General features: G+C 40.8%; 2 protein-coding genes across 2 annotated transcripts; both read right to left on the reverse strand.

Moving 5' to 3' along the window:
• Positions 1–3,160: 3,160 nt before the first annotated feature.
• LOC121945139 (protein shisa-7) lies at positions 3,161–12,405 on the reverse strand. The gene is made up of 7 exons (XM_042489164.1): positions 11,705–12,405; positions 7,411–9,825; positions 5,686–5,840; positions 5,253–5,318; positions 4,809–4,994; positions 4,172–4,608; positions 3,161–4,060 (listed from the first exon to the last, which is right to left on the reverse strand). Exons 2-7 carry the CDS (start codon positions 8,175–8,177, stop codon positions 3,536–3,538), a joined length of 2,136 nt encoding a protein of 711 aa, XP_042345098.1. The 5' UTR covers positions 8,178–9,825; positions 11,705–12,405; the 3' UTR covers positions 3,161–3,535.
• A 2,048-nt stretch (positions 12,406–14,453) lies between these two features.
• On the reverse strand, positions 14,454–19,818 carry ube2s (ubiquitin-conjugating enzyme E2S). The gene is made up of 4 exons (XM_042489935.1): positions 19,649–19,818; positions 18,163–18,310; positions 16,182–16,372; positions 14,454–16,088 (listed from the first exon to the last, which is right to left on the reverse strand). Exons 1-4 carry the CDS (start codon positions 19,649–19,651, stop codon positions 15,729–15,731), a joined length of 702 nt encoding a protein of 233 aa, XP_042345869.1. The 5' UTR covers positions 19,652–19,818; the 3' UTR covers positions 14,454–15,728.
• Positions 19,819–22,742: the final 2,924 nt, after the last annotated feature.

The following is a 22,742-nucleotide window of genomic DNA, read 5'->3' on the forward strand; positions in this document are numbered from 1 at the left end:
TTACTAAATTTTAGAGAGAAAAACGGGAACATTATGTGTGTTTTAAGATGAGAATTTAACCTTTCATTTGCTGCTAGTTAGAATATTCTCACATAAAATTTTCCAGTGAATTGCTACATCAAATGAAAAGTGTGCCAAGGGACTAACCGTTCTCAGTCTCTCCTAGACATAATAGCAGAGGTTGTAGGTGACTCAACCAATTACGTGTCTCATGTAGGAAAAACAGAGACTGGATTATAACTAACGTAATTTAAGAAAACTAATGCAAGAAACCTCATACTCTGCAAGGAATGACAAGACATTTTTTTCCACCAACTTTATTATACAAATTCTTTGTAAGTCACTGTCGTATCCAAGGGGATCAATGCATTGAACAATAACAAAAGGGTCGTTTTCCAAATTTGTAGGCATGAAAATAAATCCTTGAATTTCATTACTGGACACGGTACCTGTCGGTACAATTTACCATCAGTAATGCTTCACATTTCAGGTGGCCGTTAACCATCCTCTCTCTAAATGAATTCATAATGGTTAAAACACACACCATATTCATTCATTTCTGTCTCATAACTAGCTCTGTAGCTCACTTGCCTGTGTGTTAGTTCTCACTTGTGAAAAATAAATAACCCCTGTAATCTTTTAGGAGGCTATGGCAATAGAAAGACAACAAAATGTTATGAGTTTGGCACTGTACAATTCATTAAATACTAACACATAATTTGTTGAATCCTCAAATTAATGCCGAAGAGATCACTCAAAATATTCTGATTGTACTAGCTATACAAAATACAATACTTGCACAAATTAGATTAACCATTTATAAAATTGTGATGATGATGGATATGGCTTGTGAGATATTACAGACTTTGCTACAGACCTTTTGTGGCTCTATTAAAAAAATCTAATACTACTGTATGTCATCTGTCCTATTTCCCTGAAAAAGACACTCAAAGCATTCAGGTTTCCGTTGGCTTTTTCTCCGCCTTTTGTAATAAACATTCATCCGTAGCACACATACATTATGGCACTATGGGTTTTGTGTGTACAACCCATAATATTTTTCTGGGTCAGGCTGCTGCAGCAGAGACAACAGGCCGTCTCCAGTCTGGCTAATAACTCCTGGTCTGTCCCGAACACACATCTATCCATCTCTGGCTGTTAAAACATCGTCTACACATACGTTTAGAAGGCTGCAGATTTTTTCAATAGATATTTTTGTACCCGAGTGGAAACCTAAGTCATCACTTGAGATCAAGAAGTCATAAGGCCGATGTCTAGGCACAGTACACACAGCTGGAGAATTGGCCATATAATAAGCGTCGATGACCTTAAAATCCAGGCATACTGTAACTGCCTCTCTATGAAATGGAGCTGGCATGCATCAAGATCTGGAATAAAAATTTATGACCAGATGTATGAAAAAAAAAAACAAAAAAAACAACTAGTCATGAGAATGCTAGTTATCTAGAAACAATAAACACTTAAATCCCACCAAGTAAAAGAACATCACATCATAAGATAATTGTTAATAATAACCATAACAGTTATAATAATTATTAATAATAACACTCCATCATATTCATAACAACTACATTTAGCACTGTGTATAGGAAGATTGTCCGAATGTGTTTCTGTTTATCTCGTCTCTGTATCCTTCCACATGACTGAACATAAACCGAGCAGTTTCTTCTTTAATTATCTCTGATTTCACATTGATTTAAAAATAAATTTTAAAAAAATCTCTCGATACAATACCCTCCATTGATCAGTCAGCCGTGCTTGTACAGAATGTAAACCTCGAGGATACAACGCTTGTATCAGGTGCAAAGATCAGGGGATAGATTTGTGCAAAGTTTCTTTTTTTCTCTGTGTTTCTCTTTGAACTGTGCTTAAATTGCTCTTGTTTTTTGTACACGTTAATACTTAATACATCATGACAATATCAACACAAAATCAAGAGAAAGAGATAGCTTTTTATATGGACCACAGATATCACATACTACAGTATATAGGATAGGATAGCCCTTAGTATTGATAAGCCTTGTTATTGATGTTTTTTTCTCTTTTCTGTTTTTTTTTTAATTTTTAAAATTTTTAATTTTTACTCATACTGGCTTAAGTGCGTTATGATACAGCAAGGTCTTCGTCGTGAGGATGGCGAGGGCTTCCTAACCATCTGAGTCTCTTACACGCAGGAGAAGGCCTCAGGTTGCCCTCTCTCTTCTGACTCAGCGGCGGTTTTTGTCGGCTTGTTTCGAAGCCGATCCCCTTTGACTGTACAAAATATCACTGACTCGTGTAATTTGTCACCTGGCGAGAATAATAAAATGGTGATTGTCAGACCAGCTTCCTCTGTGGTATTTTCTTTGTATCTCCATAAAATGGCTTTGAAGGACAGTTGCGTAAGTGCAACCTCCGTGTCACGCTTAGTTTGTGCTCTGTAGAAAAAACCTTTGCTCTCCGTGCGCAACCTGCATTAAAGCATGTTGCCATTTTATTGGTAAACTGAACACACGTGTTTCTTGATGTTTAGGTCAAGATATTTTGTGTAATAACGTGACAGATGGCTCTATATTATTTGGTAGCCCATTGTTTGTACAGGTAGGTCCTGATCTATAGATGGGAACTTCAAGGGGCACCCATAACATCAGTTTACACTCCTGTTAGTGTAAATCAGAGTGTGAGTCCCTCTGGGGATCTAAGGTCACATGGAAAACTAGGCAACCCAGGCGTCAGATTGGTAATGTGGGTGTGTCCGCAGTTTAAATCGGGCGCGGAGTCCTGCCAACAGTGTCAGGGGCTGCAGTGTCCCAGTCAGAAGCAGCCTCGTTCGCTCATTAACATAGGAAGCAACAAAAATCAGTTCTGTTTCCTCGTTGTCAGATCTCCAAAATCCCTCATGCTCATCTGCTTCTCACCCGTGAGGTTCAGTTTGATAAATCATAGTCGGCGAGAGCTAAGCAGGTTGACAGTCCAGCAGGTAGTTGGCTCAAATCTGTTAAATTCTGTGATATTCCACATGGTCCTCCTCCTTATCAGCCTCTTTTATCTGAGTATACTTTCATCTGTGAGTGTATATATATATATATATATATATATATATATATATATATATATATATATATTATACAATATATATATTCCTATCTAATATGGCTCCTGAGTACTTTTTGAAAAACATATATAGAAACAAAATTATGAACGACACTTCTGTTGTTTTGTTTCACCCCCTCCCAGTCAGTCTTTCTACAAATAATGGCACCACTGTATATATGGCAATATGGCAAATCTTATTACAAAATATGGCTGATGTAGGCTATCACATAATTGGAACAAATATTCCTCACCTAGATTTTTAATTATACTGAAGTTATTTAATTACAAGATAACACTAATTTGAATAGCCTAAGCACTGTCACTATACTTTACACTGCTAGGTTTATTTCTTGTAGTCGTATATCTAATAGTTAAATGCAGTAGGGTGATCTACTCCCACACCGTTGATGAGGGCTAAACTCTACATTAGGCACAAACCTCACACTGTCACCTCATTTTTACTCCCCGTCCTGATCCCCTGACTCCCTCCTCCTCCTCCACTTCCTGCCGACCCCCCGCCGCTGCCGCCACCTCCCGGTATGAAATGTAGCTGCTCGATGGTGTTCTGCCTTTTCGCTGCAAAAGCCATCCTCCTGGCGCTGTGGCCCCCTAGTGTTCCCGTTCCCATGACGACCCCTTGCCCGGGCATCTCCCCCGCCCAGCCCATGCCCCCGCTCATGTGCCCCGTCATGGCCGTGTTCCTCTCCTGCTCCCGTCCGGACGTGGGGTGAGAGTTCATCTTGATCATGTGGTGCCGGTCGAGGGAGGGCGTGGCGCAGACGTTCTGCTGGGACTGGGCCTTCTGCTGGCGAGGCAGCGTGGGGACGATGCCTCCCGTGTGGGCGTACGGATCTACGACCCCCATCCCGCCCATCCTCTCCTCCAAGTGGTCTGGGGACATGAGCAGCCGATCCTGTCTCTCCTGTCTCTCCTGCCTGTCCTCCCTTCCCCCCCTGTCCCCCCTATCCCCCCTATCCCTATCTCCCCTATCCCTATCTCCCCTATCCCTGTCTCCCCTATCCCTGTCTCCCCTATCCCTGTCCCCTCTATCTCTGTCCCCCCTATCCCTGTCCCCCCTGTCCTGGGTCTTCCTGGTGAGCGTCTGCGTGTTGGAGTTCTTATTGGAGGCAGCCATGGCTTTGTAGTACTGGTGCTGCTGGTTCTTGGACAACCTGGACAGGGTCCCAGTGTTGCCAGGGACGTCACCCATGTTGAGCAGCTGGTCGGTGGACTTCACTTTCCTCGCCGGCTTGGAGAGAGTGTCGTACTGGTTGTACTGGGGCTCTGGAGGATCCAGAGGGTACGGATTGGGGGTGGGTGAGGCCGGCATGCCAGAAGGTGGCGGAGGGATCCAGGGACGGACTGCGTGCCTCGGGAGGGTTCCTCTCCCACTGAGGGTGTAGTCTCCACCCCAGTGGAGGTGGTGCTGAGAGGACTGGAGGGCCGGCTGGGCTGTGTGGGGCCGGCGCTTGGTGGTGCAGTAACCAGACGAGTACTCATCAAGACCTTTCTCTGGAAGCCAAACAAAATTTCTCTGAATTGTTTATCACAACAGTAAATAGCATCAGCACATAATGACGCATCCTGCACTTGGTGCCACGGTGTCAAACGTGTCACCGCGTTCAGCGCTCATGAAGCAGCTGCGAGGGTAGAGAGGGGCACACGGGCTGGTACATTTGTCCTCATGTTTTCAAAAAAATGAAGGCACTTACCGAGGCGTTTGAGCGAGGAGTATCTGTTGAGCTCAGGCTTGGTGGCGCTCTCATAGGAGGGCGGCAGCTGAGCCAGGTTGTGCAGGGAGTGATGGAAGGAAGGCTGGGATTTGGTGTTGTTGTGTTTACTGGAAAGCAGGGTGCCTCCAGCTGCCAGCTGAGCATTGTTCATCCGAGGGGTGCGCTCTGCAGAGACCACAGGGAGAAAACGACTGTGTGTTAAATGAGATTTGGTCCTCTGGATATAACGCACCACACGTAGCTGTGTGTGTGAATCTAACATTCACTGGCAAAGATTTTTAACTGGTTTTCAACACAAGTGACCAAAGCTTTTGATAATCATTATTATTGTTTGGACGAATCTACTTTTGAGCTTAAACTCAACAAAGTCATTTACAGTCAATGTCATTTACATAGAGAGCCGGCTTTCAACAGCTGCCTTACCGATAGTCGCCGTGTGTTTGGGGCTGGTGCCTGATGAGTGGATGAAATTGTGCTGCAGATTGCCCACTGCAAGTCACGAGAACATAAGGTAATCAGCTCAAAATGGAAGTCAGGTAGTTTCCAGTTCAATGACACTTTAACATAAAAAGATCAACAACAGACATTTATGTATCTTCATATGATCTCACATGCACACAGCTTCTCAACATCATCGCGTAAAGATATTTGAAAAGCATTAATCTCCAGATTCCTGTTTTTTTCCATAATGCGTAATAAAATATTGTGATGGTGAGACACAGAAAACATCCTGCATCCACATGCAGACGTGACAAACACGACATGCCTCGGCACACAGTGATGCAGTTACAAATGCTCTGATTGTGCCTCTGATTGTGCTATTCACTGATGCTGTAAAAAAAAAAAAAACCCTCACATCTGTTGTCCTTGCTGGGCAGTCCTGGGGCATACAGATTTTTTGGAGGTCTCCCCAGCGTCCCTGTTCCATCCCCTACAGCCAGAGCCACGCTGTTGTTCCTCTCATCCTGCTGGACTGGACTCGACTGGTGCCGCAACATGTCAACCAGGGCTCTAATGATGTGAGCAGAAAGGGAAAAACATGATGAAATTGATGAAAGGGTATCAGTTAATGGCAGCCTGTTGAATAAAATCTAAATCTTAAAGTTGCACTCACAAGTTTCTGTTTAAGGACTTTTGTGATGATTTTTCATATTTCTCATAACCATTGCAACAGATCAATAACAATCATGAGGATAAATGTATCTTTAGCAGAAATTAGAGCTCTTTGTTAAACCACAAATTGGTAGCGGTGGATGAAAAAGACAAGATACGGTATACAGTAGTGTAGGGTTAATAACGATTAATCAACAATCGATTAATTGGTCATTAAGAATTGAATCAAATGTGAAATGTAACTGATCAATCGGTTAGCTAGGCAATGCCGTCAAAGTATATGTAATATGTTGCTGTGAGCTTTGACTGAGGATTAAACACATTTGGATTAAGTTTATATTAAGCAAAGTTTTTGTTTTTTCAAATGACTATTAGTCGATCATTAATTTTACGATTTAGGAAAGTGCTTACAATTCGCAATGCTAGTGTCAGGATATTTTTGCATGGCTATGTTATAGTAATACATGAATGCAGAGTCTTGATTTCTTATCAAATAAATTGTTAATGCTACAAACACAAAATCAACTTTTGCAAGCAAACTTGAGTTTAAAAAATATCCAAAATCAACATTGTTTTTTCAGTCCACCAAAGTCAATATGCTGCCATAGAAATGATTGAAGTGAGATGAAAACACTAAAAGCTTCATCTTATTAGATAAAAAAGATGTTGACAAAGTTTTCCTCAGGGGGCGTTATTCACAGTTGAAAAAAGGCAACATGTCGCAATATATCACAATGTGTTATTGCAAAACTCAGTATATCACAACACATATAAAATGCAGTAATATTCTATTGTGGCAAGTTTTGTGACAATATCATATCAGCTTTGTATCTGATGATTACGACCCCTATAAATTAGTGATTAAAAATACATCAGCATGCAAGAAATTAAGTGTTTGATGCTCAAAACTTTCCTTAAACCCCCTGTTTCATGTGTCCTTGTCCTCCTCAATGCTGAAATAAAACCTACGCTTTTGTCTTCTCCACATTTCCCCATTGATCCCCTTTGATCATAAGTATGTGTACAACAATGAACCAGTCACTGTTCTTGAATAAGCAGAATTAGGAGAAAGCAATACACTTTCAATAATTTGCTTTCTTTCTTTAAGGGATCAACCAACGCTCTGTATCTGCTACAACCATCATCCTCCACTACCAAAGCCCAAGATAGAAAACTGCAACCTGTACAAAAATCCAAATGCAAATCTTTATTGCCAAGATTACGGGCCATACATGAGCTAAAAAGCCCAGAAAAACCAAAACAACCATGAATCCTACAGCAGCCACTCGGTGAAGATCAAATATGTTTCATCTGATGACTAACAACATTATTCTGAGCCCAGAATGATGAATCTGGGCCATTTATGGAGTCCTGAAAACCTAATTTCATTACAGCATTCATACATTGAATGAAGTGAACAAATCCAGCAGTGAGTGGTGATAAAAAAAAGTACTTTTCAAAGCCTCACCTGGGCATGTTGAGGTCCCGTTGGTTGGCTTCTTGTTGCACCTTGTTGAAGACCACCTTAATGCCCACAGCGACAGCCACCATGAACACGATCACGCCCCCGATGACGAAGCCTGTGTTGTGGCTCTGCTGCTTCAGTGGATCAAAGTCTGGGTCGGGACCTAGTTCCTCTGGTAGCATCATGGCGTCTGTCTGCGGCTTGGCCCAGTCTGGAGAGTCATAGTTTTTACAGCTGTCCTGCTCCAGTTGCCGGCTTCGCTCTGGGCAGCAGAAGCGGTAGTGGCAGGTTCCACAGCAATACACGAAGGTGTCCTTGGAGCAGTTGAAAGCGCTGTCAAAGTGTCCCATTACGTCGTAATAACCCCGACATACATCCATCCATATGTCTATGATGCGGGGTCGAATGGGCGCTACCTGGGCGGCACCTAAGGGAGGTGCAAGAGCATCTGATGAAGTCACATTCTTGGGGAACATGATCTGGGGAAGGGGTCTTGGAGGCGCCTCCAGAACTCCCTCTGAGGTTTCTGGAAGTTTCTCTGGGGTTTTGGTCCTGCCTTGGAGAGCAGCTGGCCTAATGTTGGCCTGCATGGCGAGGAGCAGCAGAGACGGGCTGGGGCCGATCTTGGGCTGCTCAGTGAAAGGCCTCCCTGAGCGGTCTATGTGCTGAGGAGGGGGGGACGGAGAGGTCTCGGCAACAGTGGTGAGCGGGGCAGTAAGGAGGGAGAGCAGGGAGACAGCGAGGACTCGGAGATTGGCGGTGGGCGTCATTTTTACATGACTAAGAGATCTATTTTCTGTTGTTGAGTCAATGCAGTTACAACACTGTATCCGCTTTTGCAGTTTAACCCACTAAAATGGCATGTGAAATATTTAAGTAGCATGTACAACCTACTGGATATTGATGATGTATCAGCAGTTTCATTCAGCAATGTTGGACGAGGAAAATTCAAAGCCTGCTTTTTTGTTTTGTCAGAAACTGAGCGTTTATATGGTGTAATATTAGAAAAGGTCGGGAACCGCACAAATGAGAAGGACTAACACTATCAAAAACAATTGGTAGGTTTCAATAATTGTCGATAATGGTATTAAAATGGTTTTAGTTTGCTGCTAGAAAGCAACTCTGAATGTGTAATGACTTCATCTTTTGCCCTCTCAAGTGTAGAACACTAAAATGGAGGCAGCTTTGTAAAAAGGACAAACTGAAAACAACAATCTTCATGCTTTTAGTCCTTAATGCCTTGTTCTACACTGTGCACTGAACAAAAGGACAAAAATCTGACGTACTGCTGGATGGAATTAATTTTTGTAACCACAAAGGCCAGTAAAAATTTGTAGAAAGGATTTTCAATAAAATATGGCAGTGCTGTACATTCCTGTGCTTGTCATGGCACTTGGACAATAGTCTAGTCGTAGTGTTTTATCAAATGTAAACAGCTTAATCTGTTTTGCTGATTCCTGGACGGCACTGCGTACATTCAGAATTGGCACTTATTTAACTCTTTTGTGAAAAAATGTACGAAATCTATAATTCTCATGTGTTTGTATGCATTGTAAACAATCAAATCAGGCTGCACCACTAATAAAAACCGTCTATTAATGACGCCTGCAGGAACGCATCTCCATGTTAACTTGTTCGAGGCACTCGTCACATCTATAGATACACTGTGTACTTTATCTCAATCTTTTCTATGCTTGGATTAATGTGCATCCGTACTCGCCTGGCACGCACTGTGAGTGTGATTGGGCCGGGAGGGTGATAATGAGGGAGCTTAAGTGCTAGAAGACTGTAACAGCTGAAAATTAGGAGTAAGCATAAACCAAGGCTCCCAGCCTGCAAACACACATTAGAAAATGAGGCAAACGTCACAGATTTTTTAAATGCTCGCTATTCAGCTTTTTAGGCACAAAAAGTTACCCGTGTCATTCAAACCATATCACTAATTAGATATGAAGTGAATGGCACATTGCGTCTCCATGTGACATGTCTCTCCAAGTAAAATTATTTCTGATTTGTCTCCCGAGGTTCAAAGAATATCACTTTTGTTGAGAAATATGTAAATGTGTGAAGTTATTGTGTTGGAGGTGTTGGCAATAATAGACAGAGGCAGATCTGTCTCCCACAGAAATTATAATTATATGTAATTATCAAAAACGTCCCTATCTGTGGCGGAGAATGTAGGCACAGATGGGGGAGACAGAATGCTGAAATCACCGAGGGCTCCACTTGTTTCAGTTACATGCTCCTCTGACCTTCTGAGGAGAGTTCAGCAGAGGGAGAAAAAAACAGAGAGACACAAAGACAGCAGTTCTCCCACTGACTAATGTTCCAGAAATGTTCTTCTGGCGCCTCTAAATGTTCTGCGTGATTTCCAGATTTTCTCTTCAGGGGGGTTTTTCGACAAACCTGGAGTGTCCGCTGGAATGCAAACAAGAGGCATGATTAGGAAGAAGCTCTGCGACCTCACTTAAATGACACAACACAGTTTATTAATTGCATCGTGCGAGGGGCCGAGTTAGTGGTTTGGTTGCAGGAGCTACTGAAAAGCCAGTGATGGAGAAAAGAGAGAGAAGGAGAGCAGAGGGATAAATGCAGGGTAGGGATTTAAATGAGCAAAGAGATTGTGGCGAGCGGGAAGAGCCAGAGGTATAGATGCAGAGACGACCATGAGTGGGAGGGCGGTGTGTGGGTGGCACAGAATCAAGTACATTTCTCCCAGCACTTACCAATACAACATAGCACATCACACAAACAGCACCGCCAAACAGATCTGCAAATACAGTCAATGCCACACACAAGAAGAGTGCTAATCGAGACTGTAAATCAGCCGCTGCTAGAACACTTAAAGGAAGGGGGGGGATGTGAAACTGTACAAAGGCTTGGTGTGAGAGACCATAGTAGGCATTCTGCACACCTCCTTGTAGTCTTTCTCTCCCCTTTTATTCCTCTTGCTCCCTCCTTCTCCTCTTTTCTCCCTCGTTCTGCCTTTCTCTCTCTTTCTCAGATTCTGTGCGTGGGTTGAGGCAGCTAACTCTCTCAGAATAGCACTGCAGCTCTGTCTGTGTGTGAGTGAAAGAGGCAGTGAAAGAGAAGGGAGGCAGAATCCAATCTACACCCATTAGGCGAACCGGATTTCAAAGTCACATCTGCACGTCTCTTGCTCGACACGGTGACACCGATGTCTCAACTTCCATTAACACGTTCCCTGTTCACTTCATGAGGATTTTTTTCAGGGGCCAATATGTGCAAAAACCACTCCCAAATAAAAGTGCAATTACAGCTTTCTGACAAAGAATGATAGCAATTTAAATCATGCAGCCCCCCAAAAAAGAGTGTTTAGTCTTATATCAGATCTTTCCAGCAAAGTGACTCAACATCAGCTTTTCCTGTAGATATTTCTATACTGAAGCAATGCAGCAGCAAGGGAGAGAGAGAGATGGGAACTAAAGGGTGAAGGGCATCAGAACTGTGAAGATGCATCCCCCTCTGAGTTGCACGGCCACTGGAGGGAGAACAAAACCATTTCTGCAGATTCCTTTCACTGCAAGCAATCGCACCAGAGCAAATGAACCAAACGGAGTTGCATTGCAGGATGCTGGGCAGCTGTGCAGACGGCTGTGCATGCAACGATTTCAACAGGTGTTTGTTGGAAATCAAACAAAATGGCCTCTTTTTTCCCTTTCTTTAGACGCTCTCTTGCAAGACAGAAAAAAACGCACTAAAATGTGAATCAATTAAGTGAAGACGCAAAAAATCCTAAACAGGCTGCAATATGTTGATGCAAATTCATTTAATTACAGTGAATGCAGCGCAGCTTCAGTCTAATAAATGCTGCGCAATGACTTTGCATTTGGACATCGACTCTCCACAACATAACCTAACCTTCATTAGGTTAATAAGTTGCAACTTGGAATGAACAAGCATGCGGGTTATGGAAATGACTTGCATGTATCAGTAGGCTAAGAGTGCGTGGGTGTATCCGTGCCGGTGTGTGTGTTTGTGTGTGTGTGTAGTCCGGCTGGATGTGTCGCTCTTTATGTTCAATGTTTCCAAATGTCGCAATCGATTAAAGTGTTTAAGTGATTAAAAAAAACATGTCTGCCGTGCGTAAAGATGTTTCTGTGGCGCAGCTTTCATCCAAATGTTTTGTTTGATGCGTCCAAACACAAACTCGTTATTTTCTTTCTTTAGCCACACTGACAGAAACACACAATGAATGCATCAAAAACAGTTTTTGCGTGGATTTTTGGTAATTGGTGTTGCATGAATCAAAAAGGTGCATAATGTCGTGTCTTACCTGTGCGTTGCTCTGGGGTTTGATGCTGGAGAGGAGCGCTGGGAGAGCCTGCGCACTGTATCTCCGCGTCTCTCAGATGGCAGCCTGTTATTGTGGCAGAGGATGATCAGGACAGCTTGAACTGTTGCTGGATCTGCCACCTGTTTTTAATTTTGCTTTTCACTTGCGCTGCTCCATCATTGATAATCCATCATTGCGGCCGAAAGCGGGGAAAGAAAAAAAAACGCGAGCACGAGAGATAAAGACAAAGAGAGAGCCTGACGAGATGTTCAGAGATTTTCTGATACATGTGACATTCATCTAATATCGGAAAATTCCGTTTGTTTGCACAACGCAAGTTACTGTGCAACTATCCTGCAGAACGCGCGGTAATTCTCAAAATGATAGTGAAAAAATGCCCGAATTTAACTTTTCTCCATCTAGAGTCGACTGAAGCTGGCTCCCTTCATAATTTCCAAGCGAGATAGGTTACACCGCCTAACTGCGACTGGCCTCGCGGAGGTCCGCCGGTGGGGGAGCGCTGTGATTGGTCGCTCAGACTGGCGCTGATGAGACTCTAAACTCCGCCGCTGATGGTCATTAGGCCCATTCAACTGGTGGCGTTCATCTTTATTCCCCTCCATTTCATTTGGCTCTTTAATTGAATGACCCTGAAGACCTACATTTTACTGTCACCGGAAAAAAAAATATCGGTCAGGAATTTATCTGTTCTTTTATACAGACAAAGGATACTAAAAATTGGATTAAACTAAAAAAAAAAAAAAGCTGTCTGTAAATTCAGCAAAAGACCTCCGAGATCCAAAGTGTGTTTTTCTTTGTGTGTGTGTGTGTGTGTGTGCGAGAGAGAGAGAAAAAGAGAGACATGGTTGCCACAGCAACTGTGTCATTATGTTGGTGGCAATTATGAAAGCGATGAAAACGGGGAAGGGGAGAGGATTGGCGCAAAAGCTTTAACACTGGAGCGTGAACGAAACTGTCAATTAGAGCTGCATTGGTAATTCAGAGATTTTCTTAAAGTTAAAGACGAGCAGGGACAGTTGGAAACGTGTAAAAAAACAAAATAAAAGGGGGGTAAGGAGTGGAGGGGGATGTAGTGTGATGGAGCTATCTGGAAGTTGTTTGGCTTCATGCCACCGTCACATACAGTAACTGCCCCCTCACGATGCTCACAACAGCAGCACATGAATGAAGCCGGATTTAGGTTTTTCTGTGTAACAAAGGATTGTGTTACATGGTGATCACACATTAGAGGATGAATCATAATTAGCACTGCATGTGACACAGGAAAAACAGCATGCATTCCCTCAACACCTGACCCACAGTGCATCATATCATTTAATATCAATCTAAGCATTTTTTTTTGTAACCACGAAGTGAGGAGACTTTAGCAGACATATGGAGGTGGATACCAGGTGGAGAAGGAGGTAAGCACTTCTAAAATGGGGCTTGGAGAAGGTGTTAAGGGTTATGTGGAGTCCCAGGTGTCTAAGATGGGCCTGATAATTACCTGCATGGCAGGCTGCTATTTCTACACAGGTGGGTGGGCTGCTGCATGTCTGCAGCGGAGGCTGGTGGAGCCCTTCATTAGATGGTCCAGTGACGCTCTACCGGGTGCACTTTCACTCACTGGTTTGCTGGGGTGGATGCAATTACTGATTCCCTCATAATGGTTATTCCATCACTGCCGAACAGGAGACCACTATAAAAAACAAAATAAAGTGCTATTGTACATTAATGAACAGTAAAAGCAGACACTGGTATCCATTCTCAACTGACATACTGATACAGCTATTATTGCAAAACAGCTTAAAGGGATAGTGCAGGTTTTTTCAAAGTGGGATTGTGCCCCCAGTTTGGAGAAGCAGGCTGGAGTTTGACGTGGAAGTTAAGTAATTTTCCGCAGTGAAGAGAGTGAGCAGTAAAACAACTTGTAGCCACCTAATAAAATTCACACCTAAAAGTTTACGTGTACTATGTGATCCACCTTAAAATCAGTGATTTCCTACAGTAAAATGAAGCCGATAGCTCTATTCAAAGTCAGTGTCCATTGGGAAAAACATTGATTTAACATTGCTGAACACAATAGCTGCCTTGAATTGTTCTTTCATTTATGTCATTGTGGGACTTTGGTGTTAAGAGGAATTAGTTCAGATTCACAAAAGTCACACAATAACACAAACTCACTAACTGATCGAGGCAGCCGTAGACCAGCAGCTCCCATCAACAAGCTAGAGTTACAGTTTTTCTCCAATAGTCCAGTGGCTTTGGCAAAGATGATATAAAGCCTTTAATGGCTTTCCTGTGTGACGGAAAGACTGTTTTAGGTGGTGCTTTTTACCGTTGCTGACCCCTCTACTACACACTGTAAAAATAAACTATTTGTTTTTACTTGGAAAAAGTCTGGGTCTAGGCTGCCTTAATTTTTTAAGATGACTTCATTTGTTATTACAAAATCACCTCAACTTGTCTTTTCCAGGTAGCCTGGACACGTTTTTTTTTAAGTTAAATCAAAATTTTTAAAGTGTGTGTCAGACTCCAGCCTGCTTCTCCAAACTGGGGGCGTGCTGATGGACATTCACTGAATGTAATACACTGACTGTGGTACCCCACACAACTCCACTCAAAAAACTATGAACTATGCATTTAAGTGATACCATCATGAATAATTATGCATGCAAACGAACTCTGAATTAAAGAGCAAATATGACTCATTCTTTTCATTTAACTTCTCTTATTTCAATGTTTTATTAATTTAAATAATTTAAAATGGACACAAAATATCCAGCCGACAGTCTGCACGATGACAGCAGATTCAGAGGCACATTTTCCATCTAAATTAAGACAGCGCTTCAGAGTGTTTCCTTGGGAAATGTAGGCCCCGCATGCATTTAGCACAGAGAGAAAACCTGCCCGAGAAAACCTGCCGGTGCAACGGGTGGGGGAGACAAATTCTATCAAACGTGGAAGTTTTTCCTGCAGATGTTGTCTCGGGTACCCACAAGGCTGGTTGGAGAGCTGGGTAACTGAGAGCACACGCTGCTTTGTAGGGAAGCGGGGGGGTGGGGGAGGGTTAAGCGAGTCACACCACTGTATGCTTAATACAGAGAATAAATGATTCTTCTTTTTTTAAAATAAAAGTATTCTGGCAACCTACCCCGTTCCCTAACAGCCACTGACCTAGGTCTTCACACACAACCACAAGACAGCTGAATATGAACATGTCAATTATAAACAACTTTTCTGAAAATACTGGACAGTGAAACAATTTTAGAAAAAAAATGAAAAAGGGGCTGAGATTCAATGTTGACTTATTTTTTTATACTCCACTGCCGACTCTTTCCATACCTTCACTCAGGTCACAATGTGAAAAATATTTAAAAAGATGATACAATTTTGGGTGACATTAACAATATTTCTCTCCCAATAGTGAACCCACTGACTTCTTACACAATTATTTTGCATTTTCTACCATTGTTTTCTTTGAGTTCCATTTGAAAACCTGCATTTAGTTAAAGTATTATCCTGGTTTGGACCAAGGAAGCTATAAAGTACAGTTATATTTTCCTTGGTTCGGACTCACGGGTGAGCCAGGCTGAGCAGTACACGGTACCATAACAGCAGCATTTACCAAGAAACACTTTAAAAAGAGCTGATAAAGTCTGAGACAATAGTAGTTTCGTCTCATTAATGGACAGAAATTGGAGGCTGTGTTTTCCCGTCATTCATTCACACTAGCCCGAGGGCAAAATATAACGGATGACATGATTCCTGTAGTGAAGGTGTTGTCTTTATCGTCATGTCTTCAGGTATGAACATAATTAACACACCCGTAATACCAACAGGACAAACTGGTGACAAAAAGGAGGTTATGGTATGAGTACAAAGTGGACAGTCTGGACAGGTGGTAGAAAGACTCAAAAAATAGGGAACAAAAACATCATCAGCACACTTCAATATTTATATTTACACACTCTCGCGCCCACACACGTACACACACACACACACTGAGAACTTTGTGGAGGTATTAAAGTCGCCTCAATGCACGCTTTTTATCTGCTTTCTTCTTCCCTGCTACATTGTTAGTGCTACTACTATTAATGCTATTGCTGCTGGTGGTACTGGCTCCGTTCGCTCCGTTACCCAGAGCTGCTGGCACAGCTGCCGCGCTGGGCCCCGCTCTCTTCATGGGGTCACCTGCGTGCTTCTTCGGCTGTGGGCCGTCATTAGGGTCCTGAGGTGCCCCGGAGGTCCCGCCCATGGCGTGGATCTCTGTGAGCAGACGAGCTCGGGACTCATATTCTGCATAGTCCTCTAAGAGCAAACGTCCAGCCTCTTCGTTCAGAGCCGACTCTGGATTCGGATGGATGAGGAGACACTTGATTGTCTGTGGAGAAATAAATAAGATATAATTGTAAAAAAAAATAAATAAACAGTGACGGAAACACAGTGGACAATTGAAACTCAGGTTTCAGCTTACAAGTAAAACGTGTCTGAGTCCAAGTTCTGCCTTCCAGTCCCTCTTCAACACGTTGACACAGATCTCTCCCTTGTGACCCACATTGGGGTGAAAAATCTTGGTCAGGAAATACCCCTTGGGTGGAACCGCAGGGAAGTCCTTCCCGAGGACCAGACGCATTCGGAAAACGCCGCCAGCAAACGGAGTTCCCTCTGTCAAAGCATAAAGAATTCATCTCATGAACAGTATGTCCTGACTGCACCAAATTTGCTCCATAAAAACAAAGAGGGTCATAGAGCGGCAACTGAGTGAGCTAACAAAAACATGCAGAATAAAACTTCTAAGTCACATCATTAAGTTCAAATAGTTTTAATCATACTCTTTTTGGGTCATGATGACAACAATCTCGTTCATTTTAATATATGTGACCTCATTAAATATACTGTAATACCATTTTAAAATAATGACTGATGGAAGTGATACATCAGTTTTGGGTACAGTCTGATACCAATGCTAATACAAGTGTCTAATAAGTGAAACATGCAGAGCAGTTGCTCTGTGGAGGAGTTAACAAAATGTGGACAAGTGTCTGGCTCTTCAAGGCGTACTTAACAATAACAAGGTCTGGAGAAATTAGCTCATAGTGATTAAATTCCATGTGGGTTAAGTGGGTTATGTGTCTCACATGTAATTACCAGCTAAGTGTCACATCTTATGCTGGGTTCACACTACAAGATATTTTTGTCTGTTGCGCTGCTCGCTGTGTCAGACCAGGCGATTACAGAGTCGCAAAATCTTATGACTTTGCCGAGAGACATGACAGACTACACTTTGATCCAGGACCACTCGAAGCTTACTTGCACAATGTCATGGAGAAGAGGGTTTTAGGAACTGACTTCCTGGAACAAGAATGTAAACTAACAATAGTGGTGTGCAAGATACCGACTGTCTTGTGTCTGAAAAAAAAAGGAAAAAGAATAAACGACTGACCTTTCCTCTGTTTCACAATTATGACTGCAGCATCAGCATCTTTATTTTTCTCATCACTCCTCTGTCGTGTCGCCATGTTTACAGTTGAGAAGTGCTCTGTGCTTCTATTGGTCAAAATCACGGTTGCCAGGGGAGCATATCATGGAAGCAAAGACAATTTCTAACATGCTAGCCTGTCCCAGACACAGAGTCAGTTTTTTTCTAGGGACACACTAACATGGGATAAAATGATCGATTGATGCAGCCGACGCTCGCTGTCATTACTAGTCTGACACCCTTTGACGACTGTGTCAGGCTTGTGGCGTGCAGTCTGAACCATGCACTAGCCGTCATAAGCAATGAGCAAGAGGCGTTGACAAGCAAGAGCTGTCATTACCTCAGGGTGATGGTAAAAGCTTCATCAAGTGCATCAAGTGAGATTTGTCTTCACCGCAAAATAGTTACCAAGCTATTTTACCGCATGTGTGGTGGTGGGGGAGCTGACTGTAAACTGCAAGTACGACACAGATGCAACAAAAGTCATATTAAGACTAAAACACGTCAAGACTTAATAATTTTTATCGTAAGCATAACATTATTTACTAGGCACTTGAGAGTAAAGGTAATACAATCTTAGACCTTTACTAATTGCATGAGGTCTTGCTCTAGTTGTTTTAAAGTTGACCTTTAAAGTATACGGTCTACCCCGAAAAAATATGATTGATAGCACGTCGAATCAATAAAATGTGAAAATACATGCTCTGTATTGACCTTTCAGTAATTTCATTTGACATGGTTTTCAGACGTATAATACGCCGACAAAACTGTAGGGCAGAATCAGATCTAAATCAACACTGAGATCTGAGGAGTACTGACGTGTGAGACTATAAAAACTTTGATGAATAAAAGACAGCACAGACAACCGATCTCTGTGTAGACCAGCATGAGCTTCAAGTCCATCAAAAAATGATTAGTCCCACATATGTTTTTATTTAACTTATAATGGCTAATAACACCATACTGCAGTCCTTACCGGGTCCTTCGATGGCTGTATGTAGCTCAGTTATGTCTTCCTCACTGGGATAAATCTTGATGCCCTCAGGCGGGTCTGCTGCTAACGCTGAAACCTCTTTGTAGACCAAGCGAAGAACATGAGGAGGCAAATTCTCCACATTGGAGTTCTGGAGAGAGATACAAAGAACCAACTTGAGTACTGCATTTGTACAAACACAGACATACTACTAGAAAATCAGGGTTTTACACATCAATGTTAAGGACTTTACAGGGCAATTCACTCAATTAAGTGACACAACATGGCATAGTTTTAGAAACAGATCAAGGTTAATTGCTGTTAACACTGAAATATTTTAGTTGTTAATGAGACTTACAACCGATATATGGAACCGATATGCATTTACAACAAAAATTAAAATCTTTCAGTCAATATATAGAATTTGGAATATGACAAACTCGGACACAAAACTTTTTTAAATGCCTTTGGCAAATATTTAATAAAAATTGAGACTTTCAACATCATAATAAGGAAGTTCCCCTCAACTTTTATTATAAAGTCAAATGACAATTTACATTTAAAATAAATAAATAAATAAATAAAAAGCCCCCTGAGATTTAATAAAGTAAAAGTTCCTCCCATGCTGACACTTTCTTTGCACTTTTTAATTAATTTTATCGGCGATCATTAAAACAAAACGCTGATACAGATGATCAGCAAAATACCAAGTATCAGCCAGATAATCGGTCAGGCCAATAATCTGTCAACCCCTAGACAACACTGTCGCTTTTATGACATATTACGATAATAAATTCAATGTGGTTTTTATTAATAAAGAAAGACAAAGATCAACTTTGATGAGAAGTCCAAGCAGCGTAAGACAAATCCACCATCAGACCCCTCCACCTTCTTTCTTACTGATGAACACACATGGTTGGTGGTTTTCTGTGTTTCATTGCTCTTCATAAGACCTTCAGATTAATATCAGCTCTTACAAATATGAAACCTTTCGTCATTTTTGGTGTGCTACCCAGATATTTAATAACGTAATTACCCTATTGAAGTTTAAAAACAAAAAGTTTGAATTTAATTTGTATGCCGTTTAGTGTATTTCTGGCATTTACACAACCACGAAAGCCAGACAACACTGATGACGACTAAGACAATTACAACGTCCAGTAATGAGCACTCAGTCGATAACGTTAGGTAACTTAAACGTTACGTTAGCGATTCATTACTGTTAGCAACATTAGCCTAGCCTCAATCTGATAAGGTTAATGTTATAGCTGCTCGGTAGCTTCATCATTACTTGTACGCTCTTTTTATATAGACAATCTATCTATTTGATTGTACAAATGTAAATGACGGTTCTTAATTAATGTAGGAGACTCCAGCAAGTAGACACAACCAAAATTAAAAGCTCGACGGATGGCGACGGCTAAACATCGGATCAAGCTAACAGCTACTCCGGCTAGCCGTTAGCAATAAGCTCGTCCAACCGACTTACCATCTTCAAGAGGAGTTCTTCTGAGGCTGCGGAGGTCTTTCTGATGTCGGATATGATGAAGACTTTCCGTAATGTACGAAAAACAACTATTTTTGATGAGAACTCAGTCTGGTCTCAGTGTCTACTCTTCTTTTCTTCTTTTCGTTGACACAGGAACAAAAATACGATCCTCGGTTTAACCTAACACCACCGACCAATGGGCATCTTAGTAGTGGTATACGTCAGAAAAGTTGAGCCAATCAAGATACACTATTGTCATTACGTCAGAATTGGAAGCCCTATCAGCCACACAGAATAAGGAATATGACTGTTGCCGGTCAGCCATTGGTCCGTTTGAAAAACTCACACACACCCCTGAACGATAATGAAAAGACACATCTGTTACATGGAAAACAATTAAAATGTACAAGAAAATGCACTTCATATAAAAGCACGAGGAGGAAGAGCATTAATAATACGATTAACATATTGACTGGGTATTGATATTTTTAAAAGCAAACTCAAGACCTACCTTTTTACTTTGGCTTTTAGTTGAACTTTATCTGTTTAGTCTATTTTATTCTTTTACCATATGGTATATTGTTGAATCAGTTTAAAAATATATTATTGTTTGTGGTTATCCTTTCATTTACCTTTTATATACTTTTTGGAGTACTTGATTGATTGATTGATTGATTGACTGAATGATTGATTGATTTGTATAAAGCACGCTTTGTTACAGCTTTGCTTGTATGAAAAGTGCTATACAAGACTGATGGATTGATAGGAAGTTGAAACTGATCCATAGAAAACTGAACTCAAAATTGGAGCTGTGTGTCTGGAAAACACAATCAAGAGGACACATTTCATAATAATAAAGATAAAGGAAGAAATTCACAGAAGTAGCTGGGACACACAGTCATTCATAAGCATATGCAAAACAAAAGAAATCGTCTCATTCAGTCAAATAAAGTATAAAGCATTATATTAATCCCACTGTGGGGAAAATGCACTGATTTGTCCTTATAACAAGAAAATTTCACCATATGGGAAGATGCTTTTTTTCTTGTTTTATTGTGCAAATAATGAAAACCTCATAGAACTGTTGTTGAACATCTTATACCAGGATACTCAACTTGTTAAACTTGGGGCCACTTTTGCAAAATGACAGGAGACCAGGGACCAATTAATCGACAAACATTGTTAATAATATTTGTCAGTAAATAATTAATGGATTGCCCATTTTTGATTTTTCAATATTTGCTGTCCTCACTCATCTCTATCAAGAGGCAAATCCAATCACAACAACCCCGCAAAGCCACTGTACATAGGGGCATATCTAGGATTTAAGGACATTTGGGTTTTTTTTTTCTGGATCTATTTTTTGATCACTTCTGTTTGCTTTTTATGGATTCTAGTCCTTTATTTACACACAACAACAACAACAACAACAACAATCCAGTGTGAATCAGTTTATATTAGAAAATGGTCGGTGGGCATCCAATCATGAGCCAAAAGTTGAGTATCACTGCATGTGTTAAACAATAAAAACCTACTCGCAGCAGTGCCGTAAGCTATAAATGTAATAAAAGTATTGACCATTCTTCCACACGACTCATTTTTCTAAGTTTGGTTTGGATGATTTTATCTTAGTAATAGTTTAAATTACAAGGAGTACATAATCACACACATCCGGAAACATGTCAAGGACATCACAATAAAGGCTTCTTTTCACTGATGTTGTGGAGTTTGGCAGCAATTTACTACCAACAAAGCTAACACAATTAATCAAGACAAACAACAACAAAGAAGTAAGATTAAAAGATTATGAAAAAACCCTTCACTGGCAACCAGCTGCACAGAAGGCACAATATCCCAGGAATGCCCATTATACTTATAACCAAATTTGAAACAACAAATCTCTGCTTTATTTCCACAGTGGCAGCAATACAACACACAACACTACCATAATTTCGTGAGATCTAAATTTCACTGCTGTGGGAGTGCAAATAAGTAGTAACAATGTTTCCACCTCCAGACCTGCATAATATCATAACAAGATTATGTGAATCACATATACCATATATTTCTGTTTTTGTTTTGTTTTATGTGATAACATATGTGCTGTATCTTCACGTGATAAAACTGTCATTATATTTTTTTTTACACAGAGGTAATCAGTACGCTCTTTCGTGTTTTTTTCTTTAATTTCCCTACACATTAATTTTTGTTGTTATTTGTATGCCATTTGTTTGACTCAAAGGACTTAAAATACTTTTCTCAAAAGATCTAACCAGATGTGAAAGGTTTGCAAAGTAATTTATTGTCCATTATTGAAACCCTAAAACCAGATGTAAAAGCAGGCAGTTCATTTACTCAAGTAAAATTAGCCTACAAATACCACATTGTGAAAAGACTGTAGCAAGTAAAAGTCCTGCATAAGTACGTAAATTTAGGAAAATGTACTTAAAGAATAAAAAATACAAGTACCCAATGCAGAAAAATCACAAAACCAACCAAGCAAACAAGAAAAAAAGTCAGAATTATTTTCATTATTAATAATAGCCTAATGATGATGAGAATAATAATAATAATAATAATAATAATAATAAATGACTTAAATGTATATCACCAGAGTTGACAGTTAATTTTCTGTCAATGGGCTAATTGATTAATTAACAAATCACATGTATAAATTATAACTGTTTATTTAAAAAATATATATATATATTTTAAAAACTCGTCTTTTAAGTAAAATTCTTAATTTGTAAAGTAGTTGGCAACTGAAGCTTCAGAAAAATATTAAGTAAAAAAAAAAGTACAACATTTCCCTCTGAGAAGTAAAGCAGTAAGTAGGCTACAAAGTTGCATGAAAAAAAAGACTTAAGTAAAGTCCAAGTACCTCAAATTGTACTTAAGTACAGTGCTTGACTAAAAATACCCAATTACATGCCACGACTGCCAAAAAAATAAACAAGAAAAATATGACATATTTATATTTTAATGCCTAAAACTCACCTATGTAACTTTTAAGCCCCCTCCCACCCCCTCATACTATATATTATAGGTCACCACCAGGGCCGCTAGAGGACGCTTTAACACAGTTGGAGCTGAT

The sequence above is a fragment of the Plectropomus leopardus genome, chromosome 7, assembly GCF_008729295.1.
Source record: "Plectropomus leopardus isolate mb chromosome 7, YSFRI_Pleo_2.0, whole genome shotgun sequence".
Classification (NCBI taxonomy): Eukaryota; Metazoa; Chordata; class Actinopteri; order Perciformes; family Serranidae; genus Plectropomus; species Plectropomus leopardus.